General features: G+C 39.1%; 1 protein-coding gene across 1 annotated transcript in view; it reads left to right on the top strand.

The window, feature by feature from the left end:
* Positions 1-13,121, top strand: part of POLR1A (RNA polymerase I subunit A) — a 31,353-nt gene that overhangs the window by 1,052 nt on the left and 17,180 nt on the right. The window contains exons 2-19 of the mRNA XM_071753208.1: positions 18-222; positions 832-981; positions 1,065-1,172; positions 2,124-2,209; positions 2,315-2,424; positions 3,335-3,421; positions 4,050-4,152; positions 4,611-4,773; positions 5,978-6,151; positions 6,359-6,481; positions 7,248-7,475; positions 8,468-8,722; positions 9,069-9,260; positions 10,010-10,153; positions 10,605-10,788; positions 11,660-11,742; positions 11,864-12,022; positions 12,344-12,442. Coding sequence (XP_071609309.1) covers positions 18-222; positions 832-981; positions 1,065-1,172; positions 2,124-2,209; positions 2,315-2,424; positions 3,335-3,421; positions 4,050-4,152; positions 4,611-4,773; positions 5,978-6,151; positions 6,359-6,481; positions 7,248-7,475; positions 8,468-8,722; positions 9,069-9,260; positions 10,010-10,153; positions 10,605-10,788; positions 11,660-11,742; positions 11,864-12,022; positions 12,344-12,442 — 2,653 coding nt within the window. The remainder of the gene's footprint in view (positions 1-17; positions 223-831; positions 982-1,064; positions 1,173-2,123; positions 2,210-2,314; positions 2,425-3,334; positions 3,422-4,049; positions 4,153-4,610; positions 4,774-5,977; positions 6,152-6,358; positions 6,482-7,247; positions 7,476-8,467; positions 8,723-9,068; positions 9,261-10,009; positions 10,154-10,604; positions 10,789-11,659; positions 11,743-11,863; positions 12,023-12,343; positions 12,443-13,121) is intronic.

The raw sequence follows: 13,121 nt of genomic DNA on the forward strand, positions 1-13,121 counted from the left end.
CTCTTCTATCAACTTAGGAAACTAAGTGTAAAAACCATAACAAATCCTCAGTATCTGGATAATGTGGGCAATCCAGCTGTTAATGGACTCTATGACTTGGCTTTGGGACCTCCAGACTCCAGAGAAGTGTGTGCAACTTGCACACAGAACTTCAGGAACTGCCCTGGTCATTTTGGCCATATAGAACTGCCTCTGACTGTCTACAACCCTCTGTTTTTTGATGTATGTATGCTTAATTATTCTCTTGCTAGTGAAATGTGTGTTGGAGCTCACGATGTCACCTCATCTGTTGGTCCATGAAAATATCAAAGGTGCTAAGATCTGTTTTATTTCTAAGTTTAGGTGTAATAACAGCAAATGTAGAAAGTTTGTTGTGTAATTCAATATAAATAGTAATTCAATATAAATAGTAATTCAATATAAATGGTAATTCAATATAAATAGATTACCTCGAGTTTTGTAAACTGTACACTTTGTTGAAACTATTGTTTTTCACAGTACTGACAGACAAGAGGGGCAATGTTGTTCACTGAACTATATGATCAAATGGGCTGTAGGTGGCAGGCTTTTCCTCTGACTGTTCTGTGGATGGCCTGCAGATTTTCCACAGGTCATGCTTTGCGTACGAGTTTGTGTGAAAAAAATGAAATCATTGCAAAAGTGTTGAAAAAAACCTTTTTTTTCAGTCTGGTTCTTTATGATTAAATTTAACAATTAGTCGTAATTTCTTTTTTTTTTTTTTTTAAGTTCAGACAAATCTATGTACCTGCTTACTGTGCAAGCTAGTAAGTTTACCAGGGTGATTTTCTCCCCTCCCCCTTTTCTTTTCAGAAATTATACCTTCTAATTCGAGGTTCTTGTTTAAATTGCCACATGCTGACATGTACTCGAGCTGTGGTTCACTTACTGCTAAGTCAGCTGAAGGTTCTGGAGAAAGGGTTGCTTCATGCTGTCCATGAACTTGAAGTCATCCTGAACAGGGCAAGTACATCAGTTTCTCCTTGCTTTTTTGAGCTGAAAGCCTTGTAAACTGCAGCTATCCCCAATTTTTCTGTTTCTCTTAGTTTTTAGAGCAATGTGCAGACGCAACAGGTTCAGAAATCGAAGAAGAGTTAAATCACCATGTTCAGGAAATTTTACAAAGTCATCAAATAAGAGATCAGTGTTCAAATGTGAGTACAGTCAGTGCTTCTGTGATCTCAGGTTTTGTCCTCTTAAAATGGTTATGTGCAGACCAAAGTTTTCCACTGTGTAGAGTCTAGATTTTATCCTGGAGTACTGAACTATGTTATATTTAGAGGGCTTTAAATTAAACTTTAAAAGATTTTATTTCCTAATAGTTATAACTAACAGGAAAATGTTAGTTTCTGAACTAGGTTTCTGAAAAGTTCACTTTGTGTAGGGAAATGTTTTGATGGTGTAGTTAGTAGAGTTACAGGGCTATATAAGAATAATCTGATACTGATGCCAGCACATAAATTACAAACACTGTTACTTCTCTATATGCTGCTCCAGCTCTTTCAAACTGCAGAATGTATTTGAGAGCTCATACATCCAGCAAATTTGCAGAATTACAGTGAAATTTTTAGCAAGAGTTATGTAGTAGAGTTCTTTTTTCCATTTAAATGCAGTTTAATGTACCTTGTTACTTAAAGGAAGATGTTTAGTGAAGAAAATATTTAGATACCTAACACATTAGCCAGGTTTGATTCCTTAATTACTTGTTTCAAACCTAACCTTAAGCACAGTGTATGTATGTAAGTCATACATAGATGGGCAGTCAAAAGAAGTTATTTTAACCCATCTTCTACCTTCTTACATCATCATTAGAGAAAAGCTTTAAAATTCAGTACTGATTTGAAAAGTAAAGACTATGAAATATATTTTAAGAGGAAAGTGATGAGCAGTGGGGGTTACACGTTGCCAGCAAAAATGGGAGAATGATGGAAGATAACTGGAGATCAAGGCATCAATTAAGTCTGTGCAAGAATGCCTGTGCATTGATTCTAATGTTCGTGTTGGAAATTAACATTAATCGTGTAGCATTTAATAAATTCTTCATATCAAACGTTTTAAATAATTTTTAAGGTTTTGTGTTTGGTTTTTTTTTTTTCCTCTGTCAGGTAAAAAATGTGTGCGAGTGTAGAAATAAACTGATATCACAGTTCTGGAAATCACATATGAGCTCAAAGAAATGCCCAAACTGCAAGTAAGTTCAACTACATGAGGAAGTAAATAAGTGGTGTGAAGTTAAACATTGTGAACACTTGTGTTAACTTTTGTCTGCTTTTCCTGTCTTGTTTTTTCCTTTCAGATCTAGGAGATCACTCGTGCGAAAAGAGCATAACAGCAAGCTGACAATAACCTACCCTTCTACAGTGTACCATAAGGCAGGAGAGGGAGGAATTCTGGATGAGCCAACAGGTAAAGTATTTATCTTCTTTTCAAATATGCTGGCACTTATTTTCCTGTATTTAAGGTGCACAGACTCCTCCAGTGAATTAGGACATATGACTCGTGTATAAAAACAAACAAACGATAAATTAAACCAGTAAACTCAGCAGTAGAGGAGTACCCAGTTCCATTAACTGTCTTTATTGGAGACCCTCCTATGCTTTTGCAGCTTTGAGTGCCTGTATGTCAGGAAAAGAAGTACAAAAGCATGATCTATGTCCACTGTAATGTGGCTGTAGGACACTTAATTTTTGGTGGGTAGATAATTTTCTGCTAGATTTTTAAAATAGAGGGGCTAGGAGGAAGATGACCAACCTTACTCCAGAGAGAAAATCAGGTAACCTTAACTCTTGAGGGAGAATTTCCTCTTAAAGGAGTTAAGATACAGAACAAAATAGGTGACACTTTCCTGGCTTCATTAATAATAGGTGGATTGCTGACTGTCACTGTTTGTCTCATCCAGTTGGGTATTTTGTGAGAACCTTGATCTCAGTGTCAATACTTCCATAACACTTCAGTGTTCCCCAGCTGCAGGTTGACTCTTAATTTGTGGTTTGGTCAGTAGATGAGATCATTTGAAGAAGGGTTTCAGCTCACCATTAATCAAATAAAGTGTACACTTCAGATGTTAAAGTTGAGGTTTGTTTCAGTTATTTATATGGAGATTCCTTAGTCACAGAAAAGGCTTTTATTTTCCATCCTAGGAAGGCTCTTTAGTTAATTTCATATCCCCAAAGGACAGGCCTTAATGATATTTTAATGTGAATGTATTTTGTATGTATTTCCACTCCTTCCCTGAGCTGGAAGCATCCACTGTAAGCAAAACCAACTTTGAAAGTAACCTCTTGTGATATAATTTTATTTATTTATTATTTTTCAGGTATTGATGAAAGCCAGTTAGGGAAGAGAGGATACCTGACCCCGATGACTGCCAAGGAATACATTCTGGCTTTGTGGAAGAATGAAGGTAATGGTTGTGAAGATCAAAGTTACTTTATTTTCTGTGTAATTTAGTGGTCAAAGTCTGCAAATGTTGCTGTGGGAACTCCTTGCCAAATCTTTGCCTTTTACTTTAAGGGTTCCAGGATGCAAGACAGATTTTGTGACAGGAAGGCTTGTAGCTAGTGACTGCAGAGAACTGGATTCAAAAAATGAACAGTTTGATCAGTTGGTCTCATATAGGGGCTCCCTACAGATGGCAGTGCTAGAGAGAATTTTATGTTCACATTGTGCTGCACCAACTGTTTTCCACAGTTATCCTGGTTAAAAACTGAGGAAGTATTTAGCAGTCTCTTTTGAGTTACTTGTACACTGGATCTGTCTGAAGCTGCCAGGAGAAGCCAGAGCTTCTTGCTGTTTTGCTATTTTCTTTTGCTACACTGTATTTCTGTTAATTTTTTTCTTAAAAAATTGTGAAGAACAATGGCAATTCCTTCTACAGCATACTTCAATGTTTTTACTTCAAGCAAGCATGCTACTGTTTCACTTAGCAGATTCTTTTGACTTGACTGGGGATTTTGAAATTCATCTAGGGGGTTGGATTCCCAAATAATATCAGTGGTAAGGAGTTTATTTGTGTTATTGTATCTTTTTAGGCTTCTTTTTGCGTTATCTCTTCCCTGGGATGGATCCAGATGAGAATTCAGGATTCAGTCCAGACACATTCTTTTTAGATCTCCTGGTGGTTCCACCTTCAAGGTAAAATCTCCCCCAAAGAACTTTTGTTGAAATCACAGGTTTTAGCACATGGTTTTTGCAGGATTAGGAGACATAAACACCAGCAGTACAGCCACTGATCTGCTAAGCTGTCAGTGGAGTGTTAAAAAAATAAATAATAAAAATCACAGCAGTAACTGCTAAGTTTTGTTATAATTTCAAATGAGTTTGTTTAAAGACTGAAGTACTATTTATGAAATAAATCTATTTTAGTACTTTATATTGTATAATATTCTAACTGTAATACTGATAGAATTTTTCATAAAAGAGGAATCATTCCTCTTTTATTACCGTACCAGTATAATACGTGTTATTTTTAAATACTCTTAGGTTTTAGGGATTATTTTCCATACATCAAAGATTTAGCTTAGAATATTTGAGGTTAATCATGCTAATTTATGGTGGCTTTAGTTTCCTAAAGTAATTTTGATCTGCTGTAGGTATCGCCCTGTAAATCGTGTTGGAGACCGACTGTTTACAAATGGTCAGACTGTGAACCTGCAGTCTGTCATGAAAGATGCCAAAATGATAAGGAAGCTCTTGGTTATCATGGCAAAGGAACAATGTCAGCCAATAAAAATTACAGAGGAAGAAATCCGAACAGTAAGAATTATTGGTTATCTTATTCTTTGCTTTTTGGCTATGAGGGTTGAGGTCAGGCAGGCTACCACTTAAATTGTTCCAGTAAGAGATTTTTGCCTGGAATATATGCTGTGGGAGGTGTTCTCCATGGTTTATTGTTTCTTTTTCCCCTCGTGCCTCTTTCTACTCACCAATGTAGTGCAAAGGGAAAAAACATTTTACTCAGGTTGCTTTAGTAATGGTTTTGTATAAGATTACTGCATGTGAGAGACGAAGGGCTGGAGAATGAAATATGTACAGCACAAAGAGTTCACAATAAAACTTCCAGCATCTCACTGACTGGAAAATGACAGAGAGGAAAAAGTCACTTCATCTTCTATGCCATTGTGGTCATGAATGGTTTTGGCCACTGATGTCTAAGTAGAACCAGAAAATTAGCAAATAACATTGATTAGTAGCAATGCTTGTTTGCTACTTGCAAGTGCACATCTAGTGATGAATAATAATGTTTGTTACCATGTCTCTTTTCATGTTTGCTTGTGAATTTTATTATTGAATCTTTTTGATACTGGATGTGGTTTCAGCTGAACTTGATTTACAGTTTAAGTGCAAAACATTTTTAGTTATTCAGAATATAGCCACCAGGTGGAGATATGTTCTTAAAATGTCTCCCATTAACACATATTGAATGTGAATGGTGTACCATCTTCTAGGCTGTGAAACAAAGTGATGTAGGTAATAAAAACTCTTGGATTTACATTATTTTTATCTAAGTACAGGAGTTTCTGGTAGCTTAGTGATTCATGGCACAGACTGACTAACCAGTAACATCTAATTTTGAGAGATGACTGGAGATTGCCAGGAAATGATTGATTAGCAGTCATCTTTTAAAATCCCACACATGTTTGGCTTTCTTTGTTTGTTTGATTTAGGGTTTTTTTGTGTTGGTTTGTGGTTTTTTGGTTACTTGGGTTTTGTTTGTTTTCTTTTTGTGTCTTTTTGTTTGCTTGGTTTTGGTGGGGTTTTTTTGTTTGCTTTTGGTTTTGTTTTTTTAAATAGCGTCTTCAACAAGGTGGCTAACATTTTATTTGCTATTTAATACTATTTTTTTTTATTTGCTCTTTAATACTACAACACTATAATTTGCTGTTTAATCCTTTAACTTCATCCTAGTTACAGGAGGTTTTTTTTTTTAAGTCCAAGTTTCTTATTTCTGTTCCTGTAGGAGACGGGAGAGAATAAAGAAGATCTGGACCGGTCCATCCTGACAATGATGCCAGGCCAGACCCTTGCAGATAAGCTCTACAATGCTTGGATTCGCCTTCAGAGCCACGTCAACATTGTATTTGATAGTGACCTGGATAAATTAATGACAGACAAATACCCTGGTATTCGTCAGGTGGGTAGCAGGCAGGTTCTTGGAGGCTCTGCATTTGGTGTGTCACAGACAGTTAAGATAAATCGATGGACTCGGAGCTAAGTGAAATGTTTGTGGTTAGCATGTAGGTGTTTTCATGATTCTCACCTCACTGTTGTTATCTGGAGAATCTGCCCAATGTTTCATGCTTTCAGATTTTAACCATTAACTTAATGTCTGTGTTCCAAGCTTCTAGAGAAGAAGGAAGGACTGTTCCGCAAGCACATGATGGGGAAGCGGGTGGATTTTGCTGCTCGGTCAGTCATTTGCCCTGACATGTACATTGGTACCAATGAGATTGGCATTCCTATGGTAAGAGTAAAGCAGAGTGTTTATTCTGGGGGACTGAACTACTCTGTAGCACTTCCAGCAAGCATAGCAGCTTTAAAATGTAGAGATTTTTTGACTCATCTGGAGTTTTCCAGTGTGTCATAGCTATACGTTACCACTGTGTGTTAATAAAGAAAGAGCATTGAAGAGCAGGAAATCCTTGCTGTTATACTGAATACCACATCTGAGAAAGAGGATTTAAAAAGAAAAAAAAGGAAAAGATGTACTTGCCTCCTGGGATTGTGAAGTGATGCAAACTTTATAAGTAGATCCTGTTTCTCCTGTGGTCTTTGTACAGTGTATCTTGAAACAGCCATAGTAACTTCACCAGCTTCATTCATCTTTAATGATTTTTAACTAGACAGAGATTACACTAAGCTTGAAATTGAGCTTTTCATTGTATCACCTCCTCTTCTTGCTGACTGCAAATAGTGGACCTGCTGATAATGTGCTGTTTGTTTGTAATTCTTGGTTTGTTAATAGAATCTGAAGTAATGCTTTCATTTTTTTAATTGCTAATTGAGTTTCCTTTCCTGCTGTAGTAGAAAATTGTAAAAATTGTATAATTTATACTCTTATAGCAGAGGATTTTGGAATAGAAATTTATTATTTATTTGATAGACTGAGGAGGAATTTATGTTTATATTGTGTGAGTTTACCTTTGATGCTCTTTTCTCAGAGTCTTAGTACCGTTTTAAGGCAAAGTTGAAAAACTTGTTATTTTTCATCTCTTTTCCCTCCTGCCTAGGTATTTGCTACCAAACTGACTTATCCTCAGCCAGTGACTCCCTGGAATGTCAAAGAGCTGAGGCAGGCTGTCATCAATGGCCCAAAAGTCCACCCTGGGGCTTCCATGGTCATTAATGAAGACGGATCCCGGACAGTGTTGAGTGCAACCAGCCTGACCCAGAGGGAAGCCATAGCCAAGCAGCTCCTCACTCCCTCTTCAGGGGCACCCCAGTCAGGACTGAAGATTGTGAGTATGACACGGGGCTTGTGGGAGCCCTCCTACACCTGTGGTGAATGTTTGTTTGTTTTTAAATAGTAATACTGCTGTTCTTTCTAGTGATTCCATTGGGGCTGCTCACAAAGGCTCCCAGAGCAGGTTTATCTTGTCTTTAGCAGGTGGCTGAGAAAAGGTTGGGGGAGTCCAAGAAAAAAGCTTGATACCTTTTCAAATTCTAAAAGCCATTTCTCTATCCCTGAATTTTACTTTTAATGTGAGAAGAGAAGAGGAGGGGGTGAGGGAGAGGGAGGGGTGAGGGAGAGGGAGAGGGAGAGGGAGGGGTGAGGGAGAGGAGAGGAGAGGGAGAGGAGAGGAGAGAACAGGAGAGGAGAGGGAGAGGAGAAGAGGAGAGGGAGAGGAGGAGAAGAGAGGGAGAGGAGGAGAAGAGAGGGAGAGGAGGAGAAGAGAGGGAGAGGAGAGAACAGGAGAGGAGAGGGAGAGGAGGAGAGGAGAGGGAGAGGAGGAGAGGAGAGGGAGAGGAGAAGAGGAGAGGGAGGGGAAGAGAGGAGAAGGAGAGGAGGAGAGTAGAGAACAGGAGAGGAGAGGGAGAGGAGGAGAGAAGAGAACAGGAGAGGAGAGGGAGAGGAGGAGAGGAGAGGGAGGGGAGAGGAGGAGAGAAGAGGGAGGGGAGAGGAGGAGAGGAGAGGGAGGGGAGAGGAGGAGAGGGAGGGGACAGGAGAGGGAGGGGACAGGAGAGGGAGAGGAGGAGAGGAGAGGGAGTGTGGCATACATGGTGTTAGCTTGTCTTGCTCCCTGTGGTTTGTGGGAGGTTATGCACCTTCAGAGTGTGGTTTAGTGGAGAGCAGAGGATGCCGAGGGGCAAGTCATCTGCATTCCCTTAGAAAGATTTGTGCAGAACATTACCACTAGAAAGAAGATGGTTTGGGTGTGGGTATATTTTAAGGTTCAGTCTTTCCAGAGGTGTGCATGGAGATGCCTTATGGGCAGCAATTCCCTTGCAGGTGTGTCGACATATCAAAAATGGGGATGTGCTGTTACTGAACCGCCAGCCCACTCTCCACAGACCCTCCATCCAAGCTCACCGGGCACGAATCCTGCCTGGAGAGAAGGTGCTGAGGCTTCACTATGCCAACTGCAAGGCTTACAATGCTGATTTTGATGGGGATGAAATGAATGCCCATTTTCCCCAGAGTGAGCTGGGGAGAGCTGAAGCCTACACCTTGGCCTTTACTGATGAGCAATATCTGGTTCCAAAGGTCAGTGAGAGTCTCAGATAAATTTGTTCCTACATTAAATCACTTTGATTTTTTGTTTGTTTTGTCTCGTGTTAAATGAGATTAATGATTTTTATTTATTTTTGAAAGTTATTCCTGGTTTCTGTTCTTTCTCCACTTTTGATTGTTTGCATTGAAAGAAGGCCCAGCACATCCAGGCAGCCTTGTTCCTTTTAATGTCCATATCCAGAAGAGATTTAGTAGAGAGTTGTTCTGTGATGATGAGTTCTTTATAAATGACTACTTCTTTTGTCCATCTGGAATAATTTTGGGAGCTGCTAGCACATGACTATTCTCCCCAACCCTTTTTTGTTTATTATCTTTTTAGGATGGGAAGCCACTTCCTGGCTTGATCCAGGATCACATGATTTCTGGAGTCAGCATGACAATCCGGGGCTGCTTTTTCACCAGGGAGCAATATATGGAGCTTGTTTACAGAGGACTAACAGACAAAAATGGAAGAATTAAAGTCTTTCCTCCTGCCATTATGAAACCACAGCAATTATGGACAGGAAAGCAGGTAGTTTTTGATTTATTGGGCTAAAGAATGCTGGTGGTTCCAAAGTAAACAGAATGCTGATGGTAAAACCAGTACTGCTGGTAAAATTCACACCATGTAGATCTTGCTGTGTATTATTGGAGCTGTAAGAGTAATCTTTCATTGGAGATAGAAGTATACTGATGCAGTTTACAGGCATGGGAGCAGAGGAGGAATTTGTTGATCACAATAAAGAGTTTCTTGCTGACAGTGCACTGTCACTCCTTTTAAGTCTCTGAACTTGAAGGTTGTAGGTAAATACTCTGGTTTTTTTACTGTTAGGTTGAGATCATCATTAGATTGTTGTTAATACGTGGGAAGCCCAAGTGGATCCTGCATTTTCTGATGCTTTTAAAAAGAGTTTAACATTCAATTCAAGTATTGTGTCCCATAGCAGAGTAGGGGAAATTAATTCTCTGCCAGTTTTTCCTGTAAAACCCAGCAAACAAGTTTGAGGTTTTTTTATTTTATTTTTAATATATATTTGTCTCTAATTATTGAAGAAAAGTCTTTGGTGACATATTTCTGAGACATATGTGTCTCATAATGATGTTTCAATGGCTAGGGTAGCAAAAGGATATTCTAGTTTTGTAAACTTTAGATTTTGGAATTTTTAAAGCCTTGCTGTCAGTGTTAAAAATTACACATAGGATGTTGCTTTTCTCCCCCATACCATGAGAAAGGAATCTGGGAAATAAATAGTTTCTTCCCCTCTTCCTGCTTCCTTATAGGTCGTCTCCACATTGCTAATAAACATCATTCCAGAAAACCACATCCCACTGAATTTGACTGGGAAAGCTAAGATTGGTGGAAGAGCCTGGGTAAAGGGACCTGCAAAGAGGCCTCTAAATCTTGATTTAATGTGTGAATCTCAGGTATGCAACTCTGGAAGCTGGGCTGGGATGTGTTGTAATAAAATTGTGTGTAGAGAAGAGGAATGGGAAGGGAAGCATGGGGATAACAAAGTTAGAAACAGATACTGAGCAGCAGTTACTGCCAGAAGGTGGTGATCAGAGGGATAAGCCTGGGGGCCAGTAAATCTCTCTTGTGATCTTGACTGATACAGATTCCATCTGTTTTTGTTAGAACATGTGTCTTCATAGTTTGACTTTATAGGTAGGAAAAATACAGATGATGTTAAGGAATAAGGTTTTTTCTGTTATAAATTCTGGAAGTATAGATAGTCTAAGCATATTTAACTATTCACTGATACGTGGGCTTTTTAAACTTTTTACTTAAACTTATTTTCATGGAGATTATATAAAAAAACCTGTGGAGATCATAATGAGATCAAAATTTCCTGATTAGCCATGTTTTGTTTTTCAGGTTATTATTAGAAATGGGGAATTACTCTGTGGAGTCTTGGACAAAGCTCACTTTGGCAGCTCTGCCTATGGCCTGGTCCACTGTTGCTATGAAATCTATGGGGGTAGAACTAGTGGGAAAGTGCTGACGTGTCTGGGACGCCTCTTTACTGCCTACCTGCAGCTCTACAGGGGATTTACAATGGGTGAGTGAGGACCAACTGGTTGGGGTGGTAGTGCAGCACCTCCTGAGATATAAAACAGACATTTTTTGTGCACAATACATGCTATAATCTCTGTAAGTAAAGTTTTGCAAGACTATCTTTGAGTGGGATAACTATTTGGGAACTTCGTTTTTTTTCTTTGTGGGTTTTTGTTTGGTTTTTGGTTTTGTTTAGGTTTTGTTTTGTTGGTTGTTTTTCTGCTGGTGCATAGCTTGCTTTCTAAGCATAAAAAGAAAGAGTGGTCTTGAGTGCCTCAAGATCTCTCTTCTGTCCTGCCTAGTGTACACAGTCTAAATGTCTTGTGATGAAACTTTGCTTAAATCAAAACCTTTTTTGAGCCCATCTTATTTTTACTTCTCTGAAGAAGAGCTGCTGCTCAGAAACCAGCACACCTGATAAAGCAAGATGGGAGAATGTTGGGAAGTTCTGGGTCAAGTCTTGCATATCTCATTGTCTTGGAAACCTTTTGGTAAATGTTTGACTTCCATTACAGCTTTGCAAACTCACACAAAAATGCACTTGGCAGGAGAGAAAAATTTGATCCTCACTGTACTCTCTTCTTGCAATAGTTGAAATATTTCAAGTTACCATGTAGAGCTTTGCAGGATATTTTTATACTAATGAAACAGCAGCAGGAGGGTTTAAATTTGTTTTTTTTCTGAAGTCACAGTGTGGTCACTTAGAGTTACATAAATAGCAGCAGTGAGGAACCATCAGACTGCTGTGAGCCAAGAAACATCTTTAATGGTGACTGTCTTTTCCTCACTCTCAAATTCCCTGACACCAAATGTGGTTCCTTCCTCAATTCCTTTACAGTTTAGATCATTGTGTGGTCTGTCTCTTTTTTTAACAGGGATTGAAGATATTTTGGTTAAACCTGAAGCAGACCACAAAAGACAAAAAATCATTGAAAAGTCAAGACAGAGTGGTATTGAAGTAAGTCTGTCTTGCAGGATTGCCACGTGCACACCCCCCCCTCAGTTAATTTTTTTTTAAAGTCCTGCCTTGGTTAATCATGTCTGCTTAAAACCTGAAAACCCTCATGTTTTACTTTCAGGCTGTTAGAGCTGCTCTTAATTTGCCAGAAACAGCATCATGTGAGGAGGTCCAAGGGAAATGGCAGGATGCCCATCTCTGCAAAGACCAGAGGGACTTTAACATGGTTGATATGAAATTCAAGGAGGAAGTAAACAATTACAACAATGAAATTAACAAGGTTGGCATTGAGGCATCTGTGTATACTAATCTTATTTGGAGACTTACTTATTAAGTTAATTTAATGTTGATGAGGGCTGCCTGACTCTTCTGGAGGCTTAAGCTTTCCATCTGTCCCCAGCATGAGGCTTCACATACAGCCTTCCCAATGCTCCTCAACCTTCTCCACCCCCAATGAAAGGATGGCTTAGTACTCAAGATGCTTTTAAAAAATTAGGAATGTGGTTAGTTGTGGTACCACGTTTTTAAAGCCATTAATTGCTTTGGCTTCTTCTTTTCTTAATAATGGTTTGGGTTTGTTCCCTTCACCCCAACTCTTTAGGTTTGCATGCCCCTTGGTCTCCACAGGAGCTTTCCAGAGAACAATTTGCAGCTGATGGTACAGTCAGGAGCCAAAGGATCTACTGTCAATACAATGCAGGTAATGGCAGCTACATGTGGTGATGTGATCTGTCCCAGAATGTTAAAAATTGAGAAGTTCTTGTGTGGATATCCAATACCAAAGCAAGATTTTTATTCTGGACCTTGGGAATGGAGGCCTTTGGCATGGAAAATTTTTAGAAGGGTGTAATAAAGACCTCCATGAGTGATGGAGGAAAATCCATTTCCATTATAACCTTCTGGTTTTGCACTGGTGCTGCTACACCAGGGTTTAGAGAAAACAGCAGACCTTCTGAGCAGGAATGCTGCAGATCATACAAACAAACTCATGGTAGGAGAATGAGAGCTTTTCCTGGCCTGTGCTGGAGACTGATCCCTCTGTTTCTTTCTTCCACTACTCAGTAGGAACAAGTAAATGTTACTTTGATTTTGGCAGAGGTGGAAAGGATGCTTTTTCATTTTGCCCTCTGCAATGCAGACACCAGGCAATAAACACTATAGGAAAAGGCCATCCAGGATTTATCTCTGGTGAGAGAGAATGACTAAAGTTAAAGAGGAGAGGGTTTTGATTTCTTTTGTTTTGTTCTGTTTTTAGGACACTGCTGAGAGGTGGTGAGGGTATAGGGGCCTATAAAGTAGGATATTCTGAGTTTCATATTTCTTTGTATTAAATATACAGAATGAGCATGGACATGTTGATGGTGAGTCAGGGGCTGGGG

Source organism: Heliangelus exortis, chromosome 10 (assembly GCF_036169615.1).
Source record: "Heliangelus exortis chromosome 10, bHelExo1.hap1, whole genome shotgun sequence".
Taxonomy (NCBI): domain Eukaryota; kingdom Metazoa; phylum Chordata; class Aves; order Apodiformes; family Trochilidae; genus Heliangelus; species Heliangelus exortis.